We start from the raw sequence: 25,569 nt of genomic DNA, 5'->3' as shown, positions 1-25,569 counted from the left end.
AAAGAGTAAGGAAGAACAATGAACAGAACCTCAGAGATCTGTTAGCTACCATAAGAGTAGGTGTTACCACGAATTTATATGTAACCAAGGAGAAAGAGAGAGAGAGAGAGAGAGAGAGAGAGAGAGAGAGAGAGAGAGAATTGCTGAGGGACAAGCTGACTCTCTCCACTCAATGGAAACTATAGAATTCAAGAAACAGCAAGATATACAAACCACTCAAAGGTTAAAAAAATAATAATAAGGTCCAGAACAATCATTATTAAAATTAAAATAAAGCAGGTAAATCATAGCATTCTTTGATAAATCATAATATTCCTTGAATTAAGAAAACAATTTAGAATATAAAAATCTGCTATATCAGAACTAAAGAGCCAGGTGTGGTAGCACATGCCTATAGCAGGTCTTGGAAGGCTTAATGAATTTGAGACCAGGATGAGCCACATCGACACCATCTCAAGAAAAAAGTGGGCTGATGAGATGACTCAGCTTCTTAACCAAGCCTGACAACCCTGGTTTAATCCTTAGGACTCACACTGGTTGAAGAAGAGAACTGACTCCACAGAGTTTTTCTCTGGTTTCTAGATGCCTGCCATGGCATGAACACACCTACACTCACATACAACCCTTCTAGATTTCCTTTAAGTCAATCCCATTCACAGAGACTTAATTGGGTACAAATTTTCACTTCCTTTTATTGGCAAGTTAAGATTTCAATCTATGAACTTTGAGGAACACTGTCTTTCAGTCTACAGTACACATAAACAGAACAAGAGGCATTTGAACAGCTAAACAGCCTTCTATGACTGGGCCATATATAATGTATTAGGAATAGAAAGAAACATTTTCAATCTCATAAAAGACAACTGTTAAAAACCACCTGGTGCAGAGGAGTAGTTCAGTTGGTAGACTTCTTGCCTAGCATGCAAATTGCACCATGCAATCCTCTGCTCCATTGAAACAGATGTGGTGGTAGATGCTGATAACCTCAGTATTCAAGTGGTGGAAATAAGAAGGTTTAGAAGCTCAGGGTCATTTTCAGCTGCACAGTGAATAGTTTAGACCACCCTGGGCTACAGGAGACCCTGTCTGTAAACAAACAAAACAAACACCAGTGCCTGACATTGTACATAATGGTGGAAGATGAAATGCTTTCCCTTCAAATCAAGAATAAGTTAACTCAGTATAATGGCATACAAATGTAATTCCATCTCCCCAGAGGAGGGTGAAGAAGAAGAAAGATAAGTTAGATATCATCTTGGGCTATATAGTTGTCTCAAAAAAAATAAAATCAGCCTCCCCCAATTAAGACAAGGGGACCTGTTTTATCACTTTTATTAAATATTGTGTAGAAGTTCTGATCAGTTATACAAGGAAAAGAAATAAGTAAAATTATATTTCTAAAATCCCAAGATTGTAAAATATAAAACTCAATCTTATTTCTATGTACCGTGAGGGACTAATGAAATGAAGAAAACAATTCATTTTATAATGTAAAAATGAATAAATCACAGGTATGAATGTACTTAATGCCACAGAAATACACTTAAAATTATTAACTTATAAATTATGTGCTTTTTTACCAAAATAAAAGGAACAAAATTAATAGATCTATTTTTTAAAAGTATACAAACTATACTCTATGAATGACAGGATACCATTGAAAGTCTAGATCTAAATAAATTAATATATATCTTGTGTTTATGAATTGGAAGACTTGAAGTCAAGATACATATGGTCTTCAAGATGATGTAGAGACCTGATCCTTACCAAAATATCAGGTGTCTTTTCTAGAAAATAACAAGCAATATTTAAAATTATATAAGACCCAAATGACCTACAATAATTAAAGCAATCTCCCAAATCAGTCAAGTTAATGGGTTCATACTTTTCAGTATATACTTACTATAAAATAACAAGGCACTATGTAAGCATCACATCAAATAGACATACATAAGAGGGGATAGAATTAATAGTCTATTAAATAGTTTATTAAATATAAAACCAGATAGCTATGGTAAGTGGACTTTTGATAAAGGTGCCACAGAAATAAATGAGGGAATGAACAGTGTTTTGGACGGACTTTTCTTCAACAGCTGGTTATATATGTAAGGGAAATAAAGTTGAATGGTTCCCTGCCACTACATGTAAAAGCTTAAAATCAATCAAAGACTTAAAAATAGCAATTAAATCTTGCAGAATTCTTACAAAACAACATAGAGTCAAATCCTTGTAACCAAATGTTTGACAAAAGGTGTTTTGTTTTTTATTATTTTGATATAAACTGAAAGTAAAATAAAGAGCTGATTCACTGGACTTTATTAAAAACTTAAAAAATTTATGCTTGGGGGTATACTACAAAGAAAGTGGAAGCTGTAGAGATGGCTCAGCGGTTAAGAATATTGGCTGCTCTTCCAGAGGACCGTGGTTGAATTACCAACACCTATATGGCAGCTAAAATAACTTCAGTTCCAGGGAACCCAATAACCTTACAAAGATATATATGCAAGCAAAACATTAATACACATAAAAAGGAATTATCAAAAAATTTTAACGAAAGTAAGATGGCAATACATAGGTGTGAGAAAATACTCAAAAATTGTTTGTTGATACAATATTTGTAGCAGGATAAATATGATATATATCAATACACATACATATATACACACATAATTCAATATATACAACACTCAGAACTCTTTGCAATTCAGATACACACACAAACACACACATAATCCCAATTTAAAAAATGAAGAATCTATGGCCTGTGAACCTTTAATCTTAGCACTTCAGAGGCAGACAAGAAGATCTCTATGAATTAAAAAATAGCTCCAGTAAAGACCATGTCAATAGAATGAGATAGATAGCTATAGAGGGGGCAAAAAATTGAGAAATCATATACTTGACTTTGGCTCTGTATTCAGAACACAAGAAGAACTTCTTAAAACTTAACATAAAAGGAAGTTCAGTTGGAAAATTAGTAAATAATTTAAATAAACAGTTCACTGAATGGAAGAATGTGGGAAAATGATTCATTATTATTATCCATTGGCAAAATACAAATTTAAACCACAATAAGAAATTACTGTGCCAGGCATGGTAGCATATGCCTTTAATCCCAGCACTCTGCTACACAAAGAAACCCTCTCTCAAAAAAACCAAAAGAGAAAATTTACTGCATGTTTACCAGAATTGGTAAAATGAAAAATACTGTCAATATTAAATGATCTATAGTAATTCCAAATTAGGAATAACTTAGATGTCTGTGGATGAGTGAATGGTTAAAACTGTGGTCTATACATACCATGAAATTCTACCCAGCAACAAGTCTGAATTAACTACTGATATATAAAACAACTTGGATGAACATCTAGAGAATTATGGTAAATTCTAAAAATGGTCAAATTTCAAAAGATGTGTTTGATTCTATTTATATAGCAATCTCAAAAAAGCAGATCTATAGAATCAAGAACAGATTAGTGATTACTGGGAATTAAGGGATGGTGGGAGGGAAGACGGTGTGGCTATAAAAGGACAAACAGGGATCTTTGTGGTAACGAATAATATTCTGTATCATTGAACCAGTGTTTCCATCCTCCTTAAATTGCACTACAGTTTTGTTACTACTGGGAAAACTATATATGACTTTTTCAAACTATATATGATCTCTTTGCATTATTTATTACAAATGCATGTAAATTTCTAAAATTATATTAAAAGCTTGAATTTTAGAAGTATGCAAAAGGAAACCAGTAAGAAAGTAGGCAAAGGGGCTTTCTGCTGAGCTTAATGACTAGAGTTTGATCCCTAAGACTCATATTGTAGAGGGAGAAAAGAAACTCCCACAAGTTTTCCTCTGTTCTCTATGCATGTATTATGGTATGAGTGTGCCATCTCCTTCCCATATCTGTGAAAAAATATAACTGTACAAAGGATCTAAATACATATACCAGTAAGGAAGATATGTAACTGACCAATAAACACAAAAATATTCAATACCATTTATAAAGCACATCAGGACTGAAATCAGATAACAAAATACTAGGTAGACAGTTTTTTCTCAGCACTTTTTGGATGGGGTATTATAGATGGAAAATCATTTTTGCAGCTACCATAATAAATACTAGTTCCAGAAAGCATCTTAATCAAGACAGACCAAGGTATTTTAAAATGCTTATAGTATACCCACAGCAAGTTCATCTACCTCAAGGTAAATAATAGTGACTACACAGTGGAAAAACAGACAGTGCCTTAATGGAGTGATCAAACCATCACCATCATTGAATATATATATATACATACATATCATGGAAAATGGTATCCTAAGAAGGACATTATATTGTTTCTGGAATATTCCAGATGGGAATCCACAATCTGTATCTAATTATAAAGAAATATCAAAGAAATCCCTCAAAAAGTGACTTTGATGTAAAAAGAAAAAAGACTAAGAGATACTAGAAATACCCAGGTTCACAGTAACTAAAGATGCACAACCAAGGGCAACATAGAACATGGACTGGGCCTTGCACTTGGGGACAGCTGCACCAAAGGACTTTGTTGTGCTCACTGACAAAAGTAGAATATAGGCTTTGGGTTATTTCAGTGACTGTATGGATGTTTAATTGCCAAAGTTGATGTCTGCTATATCACTTTCAAAGGGAGGAAATGTGATGTTGTCACCCTCCTTAAACTGTAGTACAGTTAGGAAATAAATTGTTAGGAAATACATAGCAAAATGTCTAGGGGTGAGGGGCTGTAAAGTGTGCAATTCCCTTTCAAGTTTTGCAAAGGAACACAGTGTACAAATACACATAAAATATTGAAATGAAAAAGCAAGTGAAGCTGGAATGGTAATAAGTGTACCTCAAATCTTAATGAAGGATATGAAGATGTCTTATATATCGTTCATGCAGTTTTTCTGTAGTTCATTATTACTTCCAAATAAAACAGTTTTGTTATGTTTTAAAGAAACATCTATGAGATATCACAGTATTCCAGTGATTTTTGACTCAGGCTAATTTTGCCCTAACTCAGGGGGGTAGGTTTGATAATATGTAGAGAGTTGTGGTTACTTTATTTTTGGTTGTCACAACTGAAGGAATGCTGTGTTAGCATCCTGGCAGAAACCAGGGGCTCTGCTAAACATCCTAAAGTACATGGGACACTCTTCGTTGACAAAGAATTATCTCCTGCCAAATGTCAATGGTTCCGCAGTAGAATATCCCTGCCCCACTTGGCTAACAAGATGGAAAATTGCTCTGCCAATAATGCCTGGCAGGGATGTCAGGAAAGGGGAACCCTGCCTGTGGAAATGCGAGGTCAGACAGCACTTGAGGAAAGCAACCTGGCAACATGCATGCAATTTAACAATGCACCCATCCCTGTGTAAGGGGCTGAACTCCGTCCCCATCAATTTTCTAAGTTTAGGCCCTCATTTCCAATATTTCAGAATTGTAATAGGAGATCAGACCTTTAAACAGACAGATAAAGTAAGTCCAATTTTACTGGTGTGCCTATAAAGAAGGGGAAATTGGGATACAGAAAGAGTCCCAAAGTGTGGCTGTATAGACAGAAGACACAGGGATATATTGGCCATCTGGGAGTTAAGGAGAGAGGTTTTAAGAGAAAAGCAACCTGCTGGCACTCCAATCTCAGTCTTGTGGGCTCCTGCTTTTTGAGAAGCCTCTTGATTCAGCATTTGTTTTTGACAACCCTGGCAAATGAAGTTTGTGAATTCACTGCATAGAAATAAAAGCCTTTATACTGGGAAGTGAGTTTAAGTTTAACTTTTAGAAAACTAGCTTAAACCTAAAGCAAAATATATTTCAAGCAACGAAGAATATCATGGTATAGGCATACAAGGGAGAATGAAGGAGAGACTCTAAGATTTAAATAGAAGTGAGAGATAAACAGAATTGTTCCTGACTCAGAGGAAGCTGTAGTAGTATGACTGTAAAAAAAAGCAAGGGGCAGAAAAGCATGCATGCTGTGCCTTCCATGTGTTTCAAAGACAACAATAAGGTCTCTTTGTGAGATGTATGGTTTATTTCACTGTGTATTATATGAACATCAGGAAAACATTAGAGAATAAAATCATTGTTAATCAATGTAGGCAACAGAGGAGAAACATGCAGAAAAAGATTGTTTATATACAATATAGTCAGCTGTAAATCTAAGAGCATAAGTAATTAATAAAATTTTTAAGAAAAAATACCCCTTTTTCCCCCTCCCCCCAAGATTTGTGGCATGAGGAATAAAATAGAAGATTATGGAGCACAGAGTTGTCTGATAGGAGAGATTAAGGCTGGCATTGATGCAGCTTGGTGTTAAATCTGAGGAGACAGACACCAGAGTTTTCACTGTATGCAGGGTAGAAACCGACATCCTCATATTTGTTCACTGTGGTAATTCTTGCAGTAGACAGATAGACTTTTCTTACCATTGTTTTAAAATTATATTTTACTTTATTTTTTGTGTGTACATGTGTGTGCACACATGCATATGTGTATGGGCACATATATGCTACAGTGTGTGTGTGTGTGTGTGTGTGTGTGTGTATGCCAGAGAACAACTTCCAGTAACCATTTTTCTCCTCATAGCATATGGATGCAGGGAATTGGTTTCAGGTCATCAGTCTTGGCAGAAAGTACCTTTACTTAGTGAGCTGGCCCCACCGTTGGAAACTTGATTTCATTGATGTGTAATAGAGGCATAAAAAGTAGATGGATCAGGGTCACATAATAATAAATAGTGGGAAAGGGTTGTGGTCTTAAGAAGCATAGCTGTAAGTAGTGCCCCTGTACACTACGAATTTGCCTACATTTTTAAAAAGCAGAGCTGTAAAGGAAGGATTTAATTTCACTATTACAGTTGGAAAATTGCTATTTCAGTTGGGGTAAAATAAATAGAGGGAAAAAGAAATCCAACTAATTAAATAAATAAGTAAATATATATGGATGTATGTATAATCCATCATCATGTATTTTATCTGTTTATACAAACAAATCTGAGCCCCTCAAATAGAGAAGGTATGTTTTTAACTTAGGTGGGTGGAACAGGTCACATCCCAAGTTACAAATTATAAAAGCACTGGTCTTATTTTCAGACTTTGATGCTGCAAAGGAGCTCTTTTAAGAAAACTGGAGCTTTCACAGACTGCATGCTTTCACTGGAAGCCTATTAAATAGGAAATAAATAATGGTGATAAAAATGTATTGCTTAAAAATTAAGCAAACATTTAAAAAGAGCTCTAGATTAAAGCGAAAAAACAAAACACAAAAAATTATCAAAAAAGGGAATGAAATTGGTCATATTTCATACCAAGTCCTACATATCACAGCTAAAGCTGTGATCAGAGGAAAAATTATAACTCTTAAAATGTCTCTTGGTAAAGGGACTTTAAATAAGTGAACTAAATATTACCCTTAATTAAGTTTTAAAAGAAAATACATAAATTAAAGATAATTAGGAAGATGGAATTAATAGATATTATAGTCCAAGATGACTAAGAAGAAAACAAATATAGACAAAGGTAATTTTCTGATAAGATAATAAACATAATATTTTAATAATTAACAGAATTACTAAATTTCTCATGAACTTGACTAAGAAAAAAGCAAAACTATAAAAGCACAGGCAAGAAAAATTTATAGAAAAGAGCATAAACTACTGAAAGAAAATTATTTGCTACCAAGTGTCAACACAGTTGAAATGCTTCAGGAAATTACATAGCAATGAATAAATTATCCCTGAAAACACGCACTAAACTAATTTAGAATACATTACTGCAGAAAAGACTAAAAGCAATTACAATTTCGTATTAGGTCCAGATGGTTATACAATTTTGTTCTGTGTAAATTTAAAAGATTTTACACTTATTGTATGTGCATGTGGTCACATGTGCATGCAGGGTGGTGGTAGTGTGTGCACATCACAGCATGTGTGTGGAAGCCAAAAGAGAACGTGTAGGAATTGGCTCTCTTTTTCCAACATGTAGGTGCCAGTTATCAAACTCAGGTATCTCGAGCAGGCTTGGCAGCAGGTATCTTTATTCACTGAGCCATACTGCCAGCCACTGCTTAACCTTTAAAGAGACCATCATTCTAATGTTTTCAAACTATTTTGGAACACAAGCAGACAGATCTTGAACTGCATGACACTGCATTCACAAAGACATGGTGGAACCTGTCACACACTGCTGAGCCAAGAGATTCTGTAACTTGTAGGATCAGATATCAGGGCTGTCCTTCATACTGCAGAAAGAAAGAAAAAGCCCATTCTCACAGTTTTAATGACTGATAGATCCCCAGCAAATAAGCAGATCTTCATAGATGGATATATTAGCAATTTGCATTGTTTTGCTACTTAGCAATCATAGCATCAGTATCTCCAGACAAAAACAGCTTTCAAATGTATAGAATCAATTTATAGAAGAGTTGAAGATTGTGTACAGTTTTACTTTAGATAGTGAGATTGCATCACTCTTTTCTTCCAACATTAATGACTAAGGCTAAGTTTCCCTATATATTCACCAATGGAGTATTATTGGTGTCTTACTTAATAATCAAAGAAACAACCCTTGCTTATATTTGCACTCTATCATAAGTGAAACAGTCTGGCATTTTTTCCCCCTGGAATCAGTAGCATTTCCTTTTTAAAAAAATCTTTCATCCTTTTAATATAAAGAGCTTTGAAAATTTTAATGTAAATAATTCACTCTGTGTCTACAATATGGGTGGCAACTGTTTCCCCAGGTTAACACTTAAATTTTATTTTTGGTGGTTTTTTTTTTTTTTTTTTTTGCTGTGCAAATTTTATATATTCTATTACCAGCTTTGCTGAGGTACAGCTGGCATATAATAAAAGGCACGTGTTTAAATTGTAGGATTTGGTAACTTTTGACATGTGTTGAAATCGCTGCCACAATTAAGGTAATGAGCATATCCAGTGCTCCCAGGAGCTTCCTCTTGCCCTTTTGGACTTCCCCTACCACTGCTCCACCCCTCGGTAATTATTGACCTTTCTGTCACTCTAGGTTAGACTTCATTTTCTAGAGTGCTGTGGTAAGAGAAGACGACAGTATGAACTCTTTGTCTGGCTTCTTTCACTCACTGTAATTACGTGGTGATTCATCCATGTTAGGTGTATCAATAGTTCATTCCTTTGTACTTCTGAGTAGTATTCCATTGTATGGACACAGAACAACTTTGAAAAAAAAAAACAAAACAAAACCTCTCTACTCAAATGTTGACTGCTTTTGGAATGTTTCCAAATGGAGAGAGAGAGAGAGAGAGAGAGAGAGAGAGAGAGAGAGAGAGAGAGAGAGAGAGAAGAAACCATTAAATTGTTTTTCAGTGTTCCTGAATCACTGTGACCATGACATGACATACAAGTGGTTGAGTTCTTTCATGTCCTCACCAGTACCTGGTAAATCTCCTTAATTTTAGGCAATTAGTAGTTATGAAGTAGAGTCTACCTTTGTGCACTTCTCCAATAACTAATGATGGTGGACATTGTCTTACATGCTTCCCTATATGTCTTCCTTGCTATGAAGTGTTGATTTAAACAATTTACCCATTTTTGTAATGTGTGAGTTTTCAGTTTAAAGTGTCCATCACATATTCTGAATATAAATTCTTTTTTAGGTATCAGGTTGTAAAATATTTTCAGGTTTGGGATAGTGGGTCAGTGAGCAATAATGTTTGATGTGCAAACATGGAAACTGGTGTTCAAATCCCCAGCATCCACACTTAAAAAAAAAAAAAACTGGCATGAATGCACATAGTTGTAATCCTAGCACTGCGGGTGGGGTGGGCAGAGACGGGCAGATCCTGGGAGCTTAGTGACTGCCAGTCTGGCTGGAACACTGAACTTCCAGTTCAGTGAGAGACTGCTTGAGGAAAAGAAGGTAGAGAGCTGTAAAAATATGAGGCTATGCCAGTGCCTGGCAAACACAGAAGTGGATGCCCACAGTGAGCTATTGGATGGAACACAGGGCCCCCAATGGAGGATCTAGAGAAAGTACCCAAGGAGCTAAAGGGGTCTGCAACCCTATAGGTGGAACAACCATATGAATTAATCAGTACCTCCAGAGCTCGTGTCTCTAGCTGCATATGTAGCAGAAGATGGCCTAGTCGGCCATCATTGGGAAGAGAGGCTCCTTGGTCTTGCAAACTTTATATGCCCCAGTACAGGGGAACACCAGGGCCAAGAAGTAGGAGTGGGTGGGTAGGGGAGCAGGGGGGTGGGTATGGGAGGGACTTTTAGGATAGCATTTGAAATGTAAATAAAGAAAATACCTAATAAAAATTGGGAAAAAAAGACAGCAATCATTTGTCCTCTGCATGTGAGTTCATGGGCATGAACAACTCCACGTGCACATGCAATGCATGCGAAAACAGAATGCTTTCTTTCAATATCTGTCTTTTTCATTGTGTCTTTCAAAAAGCATGCTTGAGAAGCCTGGCTAACCAATTTGTTCCTAATACTCACATGCTTTTGATGCTGTGTCAAAGATATCCTTAACTATATTGTTGTTGTCCTATAAGGTTTAGCCTTTGAATTCAGTTCTATGACCATTTTGACATGGTTTTGGGGAAATGATAAAAGTTCATGGTTGAACTGAATATCCAGTTTTTCCATCTTGTCTCCTCCCCACAGAACAAAACAAAACCTAACATAACCTTCACATGTGGATTAGAAAGCACCTATCAAGAAATATGAATGTCCACCCGATCCCCAGTTTCCCTACTGTCTGTTTGGTTTTTATGCAAACATTATACATCTGGGTGTTAATCCTCAAACCTTCTTCATGTTCGAAGTTGCTTTGTTATTCTGGGCTATCTGCATGCTAGTCTTTGACTGGCTTTATACTGAATTTAGAAATCATTATTGAACCTTGTAATTTGGGAACCTAATTATGTATCTATATTTATTTTTTTGACGTTTCATCAGCATAGTTATATAGGCTCCAAAGGAGAGTTCTTTTGTCAGATAGATTTCTATGTTTCACATGTTTAGTGCTATTCAGAATAGTATTTAAAAGTTTTCAATTCTGCCTTACTTGTAGCTAGAATTTAGAAGTAGAATTGCTTTTTGCAGAGCTACTTTGTATATGCAACTGAATCCATGTATTCTGGTGGCCAATCTGACACATCAGATTTTCTATACAGACAACCAGGAAATCTACAAATAATGCCAGTTTCATTTCTTTTCCAACTTGCTGTTTCTTACCTTATTCCAAAGGCAAGCATCTCCAACTTAATGTTGAATAGAAATCATAACACCAGATATTTGTACTCCTGACTTATGGGGAAAACAGGTATTTGTTCATTGAATATGTTAACTGCAGGTTTTTTTTTCAATAACCTATTTCAGTCTGAGGAAGCTTCTATTTTTTTACTTCATAATTATTTTTTTGCTAGATTTCTTTCAAGTACTTTCTCTACATCTTCTGAGTTAAATATGGCTTTATTCTGTTATTTATTAATATGCTTAATTTTCTTTATATGCCCCAGTACAGGGGAATGCCAGGGCCAAGAAGTGGGAGTGGGTGGGTAGGGGAGCAGGGGAAGGGGAGGGTATAGGGAACTTTTGCAATAGCATTTGAAATGTAAATAAAGAAAATATCTAATAAAATAAAAAAATAATGTTTCATTTTACTAATTAAATTCAAACTAACTTTGCATTCCTGAACCCTAATTGATTCTTTTGCTTAAAAATTTTGGATTTGTGTTCACAAGTGATATTTACCTACAGTTTTCTTATAATGTTTATAATGTTTCTTTATAATGTTTTTGGCTGTGTTTCCTATCAGGGTAATGCTGGTCCCAGAACTTAAAAAGAATTCCCTTCATTAAAAGAAACCAGAGTTTGCCTTTTCTTAAACATATGGTAGGATTCATCAGGAAGCAACATGGTCCCAGAGTATGCTTTTCGTGTGTGTGTGTGTGTGTGTGTGTGTGTGTGTGTGTGTGTGTGTGTGCATTATCCATGATAGATAATTGGGTTACATCTGTCTGCATTTTACCTTTCCTAAGAAATTTTCCATTTCCTCTAAGTTGTAGAATATAGTAACAAAGAGCTGTACAGGATAATTTTGTAGTTTTAAGTCCTGTCATTTATATAGAGCTGGGTATCTCACTTCTGACACTGACAAGTTGCGACATCACGCTTGCTCTTTGGTCTATCTGGTTAGTCACTTATTGATTTTCCTGGCCTTAAAAAAAAAAATCAACAATGGTTTCATTATTTTTTTTCCTGTTTTTAGTTTCTTACGCCCCTCGCAAATTCTTATTTTCCTTTAGTCTACTTATTTTGGTTTATTTAGCTGTTTTATAGTTCCCAGTCTGAGGCCTTCTCTGAAGTGCTTGCATGGTGCTATGTGGTCCCCTAAGAACTGTTTTAGCAGTGTCCTATAAACTAGAGCTTGTTGTGTTTTCACTTTCATTTGATTTAAAACACTTGTTTTTCTCTTAGATTTCTTCTCTGACCCTGTACTATTTGGAGACATGTTCTTTATTTTCCATATAGTTCAGAATTTGCCATCTTCTTAATTGATTTTTAATTTAATTCTACTGTGGTAAAAGAACATATGACTTGAGTAACTTTAAGTTTATAAAGTTTTTTCACAGCTCAGAATATGGTCTGTCCTGGCATGGGCTCTCTGTGTAGCTGGCAGCCATATCTATCCTGCTGTTCTCTACCAGCATTAATTAAGTCAACTTGGTTCAAAGTATTGCTCAGATCTACATTTCTGTTGATTTTTGTGTCTAACGGTACCATCTCTAATAATAAAGACATTAAAATCCACAAAACTACTTATAGATTTTTTTCTTCTCCTTTTATGCATATTATTTTCCTGGTTTTAGTTGTAAGTTGTTTTAAGAACTCATGGAGCTGGAAAGATGACTTAGCAGCTAGGAGAGCACACTACTCATGCAGAGGACTCTAGTTTGGTTTTTAGCACCTACAGTGGAGAGCTTACAACTCCTGTAACTCCTGCTCCAGGGGATCTGATACCTCTAGTCCTATGCAGGCACCTGCAGTTATGTACATATGCCCCTCCTATAATTAAAACAGAATAATTAGTCACCAATAATTTGCAAGCTTTACATATGCATCATAGGGTCTGATGTCGATTATTTTCATCACTATTTTTCTAAATAGTCACCAATTGGGATTTTATTTCTTCTTCAAGGAAATAAGTTTAAATGCCAGAAGCAGCATTGTTCAAAAGAGTAAAGTACTAAATAGATTTCTAACAACAACAAAAATGTAAAGCTGGTAGGTCAATTTCCCATCAGATTCAAACTAGTTTGTAGAGTCTATGTAGCAGGTGAACACCACAAAATTATTGGCATAAATATTTGCCTAGAAACAACACAAACCAGTTTCAAAAGAATTTAAAATGACAGGCATTAATGCTCATGTCACAGTAAGTAGATAAAAGCAGGATTAAAACTGAGCAGTCAATGTGGACCCAACCCAGGGATGTCATCAAAGTGGGGGTGCCCCCACTTTGTCATCAGGACACTGGGGATCGGAGTGAGAGGCCAGGTGTGGTGCTAATAAGAAGGTTCTGATTCAGGCTCAGAACACACCCAAGAGAGGACAATTGTCCAAAACACAACAGCCGTAAGACAGCAGATGGTTATTCTTTATCCTCTGTATTTGTGGTCCATGGTGAATATAATCTACTTTTCTAATCAGATATATATCTTAAAACTTAAAAGTGGACAAATCTTCCACTTAAAGATATACAATATAGTGTGTAGACTATTGGGCAGATGTGTCAGATGGGAAAGTCCAGCCATGGGTCAAGACAGAAATGGTTGAGTAGAACACTGCTGGAAAGATGAGAAGAGACTGGGCTCTCAGAAGTCACATGACCCTTCTAGGTGTGGAAGGGCCATTAACTGCCCACACATTGGTCAAGACTGATGTCAAGACTCACTGGTCAAGACTCACTGGTCATGCAGACTAGACTTGACACAATAAACCGGAGGTGAAAAGGCAGGATCGTAGCGTCATGTTCTCAAGAACAGCCTGAGAGGAGAGTCATTAGGACACTGGGGATAAAAGCCAGAGGCCAGGTGTGATGCCGATAAGAACCTGATTCAGAACTTACCCAAGAAGCTCTGACCAACCTTCCTATTGGTCCCACCATAGCCTACATCCTATCAGTGAGGGAGGTTTTCTAACCCAAAAGTACTGACCAACTTCCTCAGGTCTCTGAGGCCGCCGAGTGATTTGTGACAACTGGGAAGATTAGTAGAAGTTTCCATTAAGTCTTGGCCCGGACACACCTGAGGCCCAGAACAGAAGTGCAGTGGTACAAAGAGCAGTAGGCCTCCCATTATCCTATAGTCAGGCCTGGCCCTTCCACCCTGGTGGCTCTGATGCAGCATGGTGAGAAGTCACAGAAGAGCTACTCTTACCTCTGCAGCTGGCACTGGCCTCGCACTTGGAGTTCCCCAGGGCTAATCTATAAGCTACCTGCCTCAGAGTAACATGAGTGCCTAATACAGATTCCAGGACCTAAGCACAGTCAACACAGCCCACAGTACTGAGAAATGAGATGCTAAGTCTGCTGTAGATGATGGTCTGGTCCCCTGTGTAGAGAGAACTTTCTCTGACACAGAGAGGAAGCCTCTGTGTCTCCACTCCCTGCAAGTGCCTGGGCAAGTTTGTGGAAAGAGAACACCTGCCTTGCATGTCCCTCTGGGATCACCTGATAAATGTGGCTCTGGAATCAGTCCTGAGGGCTGGTAAGAGAGCAGGTGCAGCTGGGCAGAACATATCCAGCCTGAAACAGCTCACCTGTGACTCAGCCTGCCCAAGTAGTCACCTGTGGAATCTGATGATCCCTAAAGAAAGAAGGTGAGTCTGGAATCTTTATGAGGCAAGAAGTGGTAACTCAGAACTGCACCCTCTACTTCCCAATGTAGAACTAGGCCCTATAGAGGCTGCAAACGAGTAGACTCAAGGGAAACATAAACAAAGCAAATGAAAAAGCCCACACTGGTGGGCAGGAAAATGAAGGAAATTCATTTGTCTTGGTCTATTCTTGCTGGTGAATAAAACCAAAGTTCCTTGCTTGACCTGTGTGACAGAGGCCAGCTTTCTAAGACATAAGTCTCCACCCCCAGTGCATGAGCTCGTTACAAAATCCTGTGTAAATCTGAGTCCCCAAGGACCCCGATTGTGTTCCCTGGGTTATCCTGTTTGGGAGTAATGTGGTCTCCCCCAGGAACCTTAGAGACAAAAGCTACTATGAAAAAGAGCAGATGGTATTAGACTACAAGCACTACAGAGGTTGTAATTATCAATAGATGTTGCAAAAATAAGCACATTACTATGAATTCAAAATTAAAACTTGTGATGTAAACTATGAGAGAGGTACAAGGTGTTGAGACCAAGCTGATTTAAAGCTCCACACAAGGATGCACAGAACTGGGAAAATCTAAGGTAACTAAAGGACTGCCTCAGTGGCCGGGTAAGGCTGTGCATGAGACATACCTGCAGTTAGCAACAGTAGCAGTATGGTTAGCCTGAGAAGGGCATGAGATAGGCAAGGCCAAGCTGAGATGGTCCAACAGAAGATTCTAGGACAGAGGCTTGAAAGATAGTTCAGTCCGTAAACTGCTTGCTTCACAAGGACCTTAGCTTTACCTCCAGAACCGATATAAAAATGCATGGTGTGGTGGCATGTGTTTGCAATCCCAGCAATGTGGAAGCAGAGATATTGAGATTCCTGGAGTTCCCTGGCCTAATTAGTGAACACTAGGCCAATAAGAGACTCCATCTCCAATGAGGAGACAGTGTTCTGAGAATGATACCCAAAGTTGTCCTCTGGCCTCCACACATAAGCATATGTACACACACGGTTTCCGGTAGATATAGTAGTCACTTTGCCTGCTCGATGAAAGACATAAGCCCTCAGATTCAGTCAGTACCACAACCCATGATTTAAAAAAAAAATTCACCATGTTGATACATCACAGTTTAGGTAACACCAAACTCAAAGGAGAATTTTCAGTCACCAGGAGTGAAAAGGTCATGCACAAAGAGGTATTCCTATGTATCTTTCTCCCCGACTAAATCATCATCTAGGAGTGAGCACACAATTAAAAGATGCAACCCAGCTGCAGCTGAATGCTCACCAAGACCAGCCCTAGAAGAAGCCTATACTTAAGGACAAAGGAGGTCCAGTTAAACCTGCAAGCAAGCCTCAGAGGTTCACACTGGTAGCAATGTGAACAACTAATGAGAAGAAGAATCTAAAAAAGATAAAATCAAAACACTGGGCAACACATTCCAGGAAGGGTGTGTGTGTGTGTGTGAGAGAGAGAGAGAGAGAGAGTATACATGTATACGTGTGTTTGCATATGTGTATGTAAGTGTATGTGAGTACGTGTGTACATGTGTGCTTATGTGTCTGTGTTTGTGTATTTGTGTGTGTCAGTGGGGGTTTAATAGTATGCCTAGAACACAACCAGAAGTCACGGGGCTCAAGAGATGGGTCCACATGAGACAACAGTCAGCAATACATTTAAAATATAATCCTATGGGGGCCATAGAAATTCACAGCCTGCCTGGATTGGAGTGGAGTGCATCCAGTAAGCACCTCTGTCACTAACAGCTTTGTGAACTGGAAGTCAGAGGTGCTGCTTGACACACATCAGCAGACCTACTGCATGTGTGAGAATACTCAAGCCTTACCCACAGTGGTGTCTCTGCATATATTGTACCCACTCCATCCCTGAGCAGTGGCTGCTAGTGTGTAGATGCCCACTAATCCTACAGTGAGTCCTTAAGATTCCTATGGACAGCAGCAGTCAAGTTATCAGGGTCAGGCTCTCTGGGCCTGAACTTGGTCAATGGCTTCTCCACCAACCAGGGCCTTGGGTCTTGCTTTGCACTTCTTCCTTGAGCCTGGATATCAATCCCTCTGGGATGCTAGTAAGTTGAATGGCATTTGGCTTGAGTCCTCCAAGAGTGAGAGACAATGCTTCTCAGGCCTATATGGTCCCCTGAACCCTCTCTGTTAGCATTCTGTCCCCTGTAAAGGCACAAGATCCTGTCAAGAGTGGTGGGCCTTTGGGGGAGTTGTAGACTTCTTTCTGCTTTCCACAGTGTTTCTTTACAGGAGGCACAGACCCATTTTTACTGCAGGGTAGCCTGGGCCCTAATGCTACCATAAAAAGACCCCTTACTTTACTGCTTCCACCAGTCCAATTCCACCATCCCTGCACACATCTTTTAGGCGAGCTTCATAGAGTGTCCTTAGGACACATGTGTGTCCTTGGGAGGTCCCCACATGATTCTGGGTCTCTGCTAGTCATCTTTAGTTGGGACCAGCACTGCAGCTCACTTCTACCCACTGTATACTAAAAAAACAGTATTCAGGTAGATTTTTGCACACCATGAACAGGTGAGTGTCCTCTGCAAGGACAAGATGATGGCTTCCTAGTTCTCATACACAAATGAGGTCCAAGTCCCGGTTTGGCCTGGCACTAGAAGTCAGTGTGTCTGCTTGGGATCTGCCTCGTGGGAGCAGGCACTCTGGGGCTTTCCCAGTGATGGCATCCCTCCCTCCCTGCCTGGGATTAGCACCTCGTCTCCATGCCAGAGTGCTCAAGATTCCCAAGAGTCTCTTGGGTAAGGAGATTTGGGTGTATCAGGTAACCTGTGGAGTAAGGGTTGCCCCAGATCCTTAGAGGGGCCAGACCAGTGGCTCAGTCTCTAAAATCTGGTGGCTCTGGACTAGGCTGACTTATCTCATTAACAGAAAGAGACGACACGGTGTGGGAGCATTCCACAAGCAGTGCTGCTTTCTCTGCTCGTGCACCTCATTAACATGCCACAGACATCACTGCGGACTTCATAACACTAAGCAGGCTGAATGGACGGCAGGGACACTGCTGCCCCGTATTCAGAAAACATCGAGTGATGCTTCTCCTGGGCAGGCACAGGGCTGCATCCCTGCCGCCTCTGCTCACGCCCAACCTGCCCATTAGCATTAGCAGAAAGCCCCTATTTGCATTGAGACAATGGTCCTACCCCTGAAGCAGAGCTGCAGGGGCACTGGGCATTTGTTGGCACAATTGCCCTTTGTGCCCGCTCCAGTGGGCAGGCGGGGAGTATGTCCCAGGGGCTCATGGAGATGTGGCCAGCCCTGAGCCAAATCCCCATGCCATCTGATGAGGACGCAGCAGCTTGGCGCTCAGTAAAGTGGGGCCCAGGCTGGGTCCTGACAGACGGGATGCCTAAGATAGCCTTCGAGAGCATAGAACAGCCATGGTCCCTTTCTTGAACACTTCCCACCCTCCTGCCAAGATGTGGTGGTGGGAACAATGACACGGGACACAGATCAGCTGCCCTTGGACAAGCTGGACTTGGTAGGCTGGGGCCCAGACACTTGTTAGAAGAAAGATGAGGAATAATACTGTTGATCACCCTCTGTTATACCTGAAACTGTCCTTACAACTGCCAATGAGCTAGAAGTTTCTGGAGGATCCTGGAGCATTCTACTTAGTCACAAAACATTCTGGCAGGTCCCAGGCACTGGGAAGAAGTCTGAGAAGGGAGAGACACACCTACATGACAGCAGAGTGGAGGGATAGAGTGTCAACTCAGGAGACACTGCTACACACACACTGTTGGTCTCAACCCTTAGTTCCCACTCTACCAAGCATCCAACATCAGTGCCTCTTTCCTGCCAGGCACAAGACCTGGCCATTGTAGCACATGAGACTGGACACTCAGTCTCTAACAGGACACTCAAATGAAGCCTTCCCATGGAGCCTGAGATTCTTGAAGGTAAGTAGAACAGTTCTGAATGAGAGGCAAGATTCTGATGAGAGAAACCAGGATCTTAGGAGCCAGCACTAGGTACTGGGTTGTCTCTCATTGCTGTAGCAAGCAAGTATTCAGGGTAGGATGGGGGAGAGGATGAGGTGAACACTGGTGCCTTTGGCTCAAGCTTCCACCTCTCCATCTGGAAAAGTGCTCTCTCCTGACCTCAAGGACTTATTGTGCTTTTAGTCAGGTGCCCCCTCCACCCAGGACTGCATCTTGGGCAAAGTCTCTCCTGCCTGCCTTTGGGGGAGTGATTCCTGGGACCGCCCCAGTTCATGGGTACTCTGATCCCTCAGATAAAATGGCATAACATTTGCGGAGAACCTGCTTGTACATCTTCATGACACCTCCAGATTCTTTAGAAGAGGAACTTCCATGTAATAGTCTGTAAACAGATTGAGTCAGAGGATGAAGAACCTGTGGATGCTGGATGTCTGGACTGGGTGCCTTAGCATACAGTCTTGGGAGGAAACAGGCAGCAGGACAGTGTAAGGGGCTTCACAGGAGATGCTGAGCAAAAGGTATATGGTGACATGGGCCACATCCCAGGCCTAGCTCACTATCTAGCTTACTATCTCGATACCCATACTTTTCAGGGAAAGGAAAAGATCAGAACAGTTCAAATTTGAGTTATATACAGCTGCTAGTCATTTACCCTGAGGTGGGCACTGAAGTTTTTAGAGATATATGAGAACTACAGGGGAAGTCCCTTCCACAGCCACCTATGCTGTCTCCCGGGGGTTATGCTATAAACTCAGGAGACACTGCTGCACACACACTGTTGGTCTCAACCCTTAGTTCCCACTCTACCAAGCATCCAACATCATTGCCTCCTTCCTGTCAGCCATGTGCCACATGAGGCTGGGCATGACTCTTTGTGGCCCAGATACTGAAAGGAGTGTCCAGTCTCCAACGGGAGACTATACATCCACATCTGAGACCAGAAATGTGAAAACCCCAGACCCACAGAGCCCTGTCTCCTGGGACAATTCTTGACCGTATGTCTTCATAATGGAAACAGCACTTGTACCTCCTGAGAAATCTCTCTGGTAAGGAGACCTTTTACTCCTGCTGTGGTCCCTTTCCAGTCCAGAGGAAGGATATGAAAAGACTGCCCTTGCCTATCTGCTTTATAACTGGTGACCCAGAGGCACTTCTAGGAACATGCCATATTCTCACTGCATGGTCTGGAAAATATGCTTAACCTCTCTGAGTTCCCTTAGCACAGAGCCTCACTATGACCTTACGGAGGAAAAGCTAACTAGGACCCAAGCATGCAAACCTTTCACAGGCCTGCGGTCTTATTACTATGTCCCATGGGCTTGGCCTCATCCAAGCCATGGAAGGAAAGATACAGGGATATAGGATGGTGATACTAGATACAAACCCAGGGCTGTATAAGAAATGTGTCCATCAAGACATTGACCCCAACAAAATGTTCTCATGGTTTTACCAGCTAGCCAATGATTCCCCCCAGGGCCTGCAGAGACTTCATCTTTACCACCCTCACTTCTGGGCTTCCCCATTAGTGAGCGAACCTCCAAGAGGTCACCACAGCCATTTTTCAAACAAAGACCTTGGGTTCTAAAAGGAGAAGCCCAGTGAATAGAACACACATGTCACCTTCCCTCTTGTGGCCAGGTCAGGCCATGCTGACCCTCAACATTCTAAACTAGTAGTAGGTATCCCCTCAACAGACTGCATAGTGATTACCACCTGAAACAGACTAGAGAAGCATGGCTTCAAAGCCACCAGAAGCTTCTAAGTCTAGTCCAGTAGCAGAGACCTCAAGACATGCTTGGTTTCCAAGGTAGGCAAGTGACTGTGTATGTGCTCTGCGGCCTTATGGACAGAGTTCCAGGGGAGGACTAGGGACAGGTGGCATGGAAGCTCCCCACAGCCAGGTTGACCCTGCTGTAGGGTCAGCACTGAATGTCCTGCCCCTGCACACATGGTAGCTTGCTTACCTGAGCTGTCATAGCCATCAATGGAGAAATGGTCTGGCCTCCTATCCTCTGGGGGATCATAAGTGATGTGAGGAACATTGAACATCTTCTCTCCAGGACTCATCCCATTATCCTTATCCAGCTTGAACTTCTTCTTCTTTACCTAAAAAGTCCACATGAGGAGTGGCAGTTCCTGAGCACTGTCTGCCAGATCTTTAACCAACCCCAGAGCACCTGTGGAGTCCCGAATCCAGGCTTGAAATGTATACCCTTAAGGGAACTTGGGTAAAGGGGCTGAGCTCCAGTTCCTGCAGATATTGATGAAATGGAGCTTCAGTGTGCTAGTGTTGCTGGAGGGTTTTCGGGGGTTGTTTGGCCCAGTGTGGCCCTCTATAAGCCACAGCCTAAGAAAGGCAAGCAAACAAAAACAAACAAAAACCCAGTAGACTATAAATATGCAGGCTTGCACCAGGGCAGTAGGGCTGAAGGCCAAGGCAGCAAAGAGGCACTGGAGCCTCTTTAAAGAGGTCTCTCAGAGAAAGTGGGCAAGCAGGTTATGTGAAACCATGGAGAGGGAAGTGCAAGTTCAAGTGTCCAGTGACAGTTGGATGCTGGGAAGGTTGTCTTTTCAAGTGGGGGGGGGGGCAGGAAATAGAAGCGTCCCAACCTTTTCCTCACTATTCCAGACCAATTGCAGGACTCTTGTCCATAGCTACTGGAACTTGACTCTGTGGGCTAGAGTTCCAACACCTTCCTGTTCTGTCTGCTTTACCCAGTATGGAAAGCCCAGCACCAGGGTCCTCTCAAGAGCTTCCTTACAGCAGCTGATGGAGCTGGCCACTCCTATTCCTGAAGTACTCTCTTTAGACCCATCATATCCTGGTCTTGGCAGTCCAATCTGGCTCCAAGGGTGGAGGAAATGAAGTCAACAGGGATCAGGCATGGAGTAGACATCCTCTGACTTCAGAATGATGTGGGCACCCTAATGAGCAGTACACGGAGTGGCAGTGCCAGAGTCTCACACACCGCCTCTCCAGCTTCCTGTTCTGCTAACATGTAGTTCCCATCCTGGTGGCCAGTGAGACTGCTTACCATGACAGACTTTTTAGGTTTGGGACTGGGGGACAGAAGCGTGTGGCTTCGAGCAGGTTTCCGGACATAGATCTTCCAAGTGGCTGAGTCAGGGTTCTCAGCAGCATAGCACCTCCATGCAGTCTGAAATCAGGCGGAGGGGAAAGGAAAGAAGGCTCATTGGTCCAGCCACTCAGCAGTACCTCTCAAAAAATCTTCATGTCCTCCCTGAGCCCCAAGCCCAGCTTGTTCCAAGGCCCCATCCCTGACATCAAGGCTTGGCCCTCTAGAGGGCTAGGAAGGAGAAGGCCTCATGCATTAACTATCTGTCACCTGAGCCACTCCTAAAGAGAGCCTTGAACAAGCCCCAGACATACAGAGATGCTCAACTAAGGCAGAGTTAGATAACCAGACTTGACTCAGAGGACAGCGGAAAAGGACTGCCTGAGCCTTTGTGAGTGCCAGCAGGGTGTGTAGGGGTAGAGCCCCAGGGACCAGTGAGCAATGAGGCCTCCTGGGATTTCACAGGCTTGACTGTGGCTATGAAGAGTCTCTGGTCACTACAGATGAAACTCTTGGCCAACATTCTAGAGGGAAATGCCCTCCCCATAGTCATCACATCAAGATGACCTGAGGAAGACACTGGAGGGGCCTAAAGGAGCCAAGGGTGCAAGAAGGGGGAAGGAACAGATACCAAAGCCTCTTATGGGGACATATCATGGTGGCTCTGTCATTATAGGCCCTATGGGCATGAGAAAGTAAAACCAGTTGAAAGTTCTCTATGCTGGCAAGGCTTCTGAGTGACAGCCCCACGCTATGACAGCAACTTAGCATAGACACAAAATCCAGGCAGGGATATTTATGACCTGGGACAGTTTGGAGCCCCTTCCAAGGGCTTTATGTCCCATGTATACCCTATATGGGCAGCTCCATACCTCATGCAGCCTGCAGCTCCTCCCAGCACACTCCATGTTGCCTGTGTCTCCAACTCCCACTAGTAAGATCCCTGGCACATCTTCCACTGTGGGCAGAGCTTCTGAAGGAGTCTTGTCCACAGACCATGCAGTTCCTGAGCAGTGGCCTCTGTGCTCAGCCGAGGAATTACATAACTGCCTGGCTATGTTAATGTGGCCAAGGCGGGTTAGTGGGTCTGATTTAAGGTTTTCCCAGAATGAGAAGCTGTGAGGTCAAGCCAGGCCTGGGAAAGCCCACAACTGCAACTGCTGGCCTCATGGCTGCTTCTGTCAGTGGCCAGGTAAATGGCTCTGGAAGGGCATCAGAGGAACAAGCTGGGGCCCAGAACTGTGCTAGAAGCTTAGATAAGACCATGAGAGCTACAGGCTTTGAGAAGAGCTGCCCCTCATCCAGGGTTCTGCCCAGATCAGAGAAGTCAGGAAACTGAGGCTGACCAGCAGAGTACAGACTGGCTACGTAGCCATGGTCAGGCCTTGCCCTAGTCTGCAAGTACGGCCCTCAGTGGGAACAGCATGAGGAGTGGTGGTCCTGCATCTCTTTGCCCACCCATCATCCTAATATTGAGTACTTTCCCAGAGAGCCACCTCACCATGGGAAGAGCCGAAGCAAAGGGATCCATGCCTCTCAAGCAGTGGGCATGGCTGGGAGTGGTTCCAACACCCAGACGGATGTAAGTACACAGCACTGACAGCCTGCCGGGCACACCACATACCTGGATGAGTGAGGCTGCGGCTGGGATCTGCCGGTTGAAGTGCTTCTGCCTCTGCTTCTGCTGGACCTTCAGCGCGAACCCAGAGCCAAGTATCCCCTGGTAAGGGACAGAAGGTGCCCACTGTTACATAAGCCATGCTGGCCAGTGCCCAGCAGAGGATGAGGGTCCCAAGGAAGAGCAAGAAGCAAAAGCATCTGGATATCAGGTTTGCACAGTGCCCAGGGCTGTGGCCAGGCAGGCACTATCAGAAGGTGGGTTTGAGACAGCAGATGCCACATGCGGGCAGTCTCCAGGCTCAGCCTGCCTGGCCTTGCCAGCTGGGGAGGCAGAATCCATTTCTCAGAGTCGACTCAACATGAAGCTTGGCTCTAGAAGAGACCTAAGACTCTACACATTTCTTGGCACCACCTGTGGGAAGTCAGATAATTTAGCCATCACCCTGTGCCCCTGGGGCAGAGGATTCCTAACCCTAGGAGAGGGGGAGTTTGAGGCTGTCCTCAGCAAGAAGCCTATAGCTACTGTAGCCAGCAGTGGCAGAGATGGAGTACTGACTCTGCAGCTGGGGACCATGCAGGGGACACACACTGTGTGTCATGTCTCATATATATGTGTCACACATGCACATATAACAGACACTTGAACACATATCATCTCCCATGTGTTACAGAAACTCATGAAATATAAATAATATATGGATATGGAACATGTGTGCAAATATAGGTATATACATGTATACATGACATACATGGAATCACAAATATACACACATACATATGTATATATGCTATTCAAATGTAATACAGACACTTGTACATGTAACACATGTATAGAGTATATACATACAACATGTATAAAACACACCTACAATGACAGATATACACAAGTAACCAGCATTTGTCCCACATAGCACACATAGGTTTGTGATTTTTGGAAAAGTCACAAGACAGAGCCACTCCTGGCTATAGAGCAGACCTGCAGGTTCTGCCCAGTCTGCTCCCCTGTACCTTGCCGCTTCTGTGAAGTGCCACAAGGCCTCCTTACTCTACTTCAAGGAATGCCTAGAAGTTGGGGCAAGGGTGAGTGGGAAACAAGGGAGAGGGCTCTTAATAGGTACCCACCGCTGGGAGTGCAAAGAAGGATATGGCGAAGACAGAGAAACAGGAGGCGATGGTCTTCCCAACCCACGTCTGAGGTACCTTATCCCCGTAGCCAATGGTAGTGACTGTGACCTGCAAGGAAGAAGGACTGCAGTCAGTGGTGGGCTGGCTGAGAGCCTCAGAAAAGACACCTGCCAGCCCCAACACAGCGGCTTGATGACAAAAGAGACCAACTTAAACCCTGCCTACCAGGATAGTGAGGCGCGGTTCTGAGAGAGTACCAGGAACAGCAATATGGTGAGTTGGTTCAAGTTTCTGAATCTCCTGAGTCCCTCAACTCTGATTGCCACAGATGGCACAGCCCTAGGGTTGCAGACAGATTGGGGTGTGCAGGACAGGCAAAGAGCTCAGAGCCCACCCACAGGGACCAGGCTTCCTGCCCCATCGAAAAGATCCCTCTCCTGGCCACCAAAGTTGCAGTGCACTGGCCCCCAAGAGGCCGGAAGCTCCCACTGAGGCCAGCGGTCCACAAAGCCCCAGGATGGGGCTGACATGCCGCTTCCTGCCACCAGCCCAGGGATCCAGATGTTTTATTTTTCCTTTTCAGAGAGAATAAGACAAGGCTCTAGCCTTCTTCTTAGTGGGAGAGCAGCGTCCAGGGTATGCAGTGGGACAATAGGAGTGAGGGGCTACCCCCCCCCCCGGCAGCCCCCTGCTGACATCTGAGGTTTGCTCCTGGGGCCTCTGATGAGGGACTTGGGGGCCCACCCTGGCTGTGCCTAACTGCTAGGTCATACTATGAGGCTGCCTTGGGCCTGCTGGGAGAACAGGATGGTCACATTCACTAACACGAAGCCCTTGGGGTCACAACACACTGTCCAGATCAGGCTGTCAGTGAAGGAAGATCAGT

The 25,569-nt window shown here is 42.2% G+C and overlaps 1 protein-coding gene across 4 annotated transcripts in view; it reads right to left on the bottom strand.

The window, feature by feature from the left end:
* The window catches only part of Kcnq1 (potassium voltage-gated channel subfamily Q member 1), a 318,671-nt gene that overhangs the window by 208,152 nt on the left and 84,950 nt on the right, over positions 1-25,569 (bottom strand). For all 4 annotated transcript variants that reach the window (XM_029479746.1, XM_021166795.1, XM_029479747.1 and 1 more), the window contains exons 7-10: positions 24,681-24,791; positions 23,563-23,658; positions 21,897-22,019; positions 20,826-20,967 (exon numbers count right to left, since the gene is read on the bottom strand). In XM_029479746.1, coding sequence (XP_029335606.1) covers positions 20,826-20,967; positions 21,897-22,019; positions 23,563-23,658; positions 24,681-24,791 — 472 coding nt within the window. The remainder of the gene's footprint in view (positions 1-20,825; positions 20,968-21,896; positions 22,020-23,562; positions 23,659-24,680; positions 24,792-25,569) is intronic.

Source organism: Mus caroli, chromosome 7 (genome assembly GCF_900094665.2).
Source record: "Mus caroli chromosome 7, CAROLI_EIJ_v1.1, whole genome shotgun sequence".
Taxonomy (NCBI): domain Eukaryota; kingdom Metazoa; phylum Chordata; class Mammalia; order Rodentia; family Muridae; genus Mus; species Mus caroli.
The sequence above is the reverse complement of the archived record's forward strand: the minus strand, read 5'-3'. Positions and strand labels throughout refer to the sequence as shown.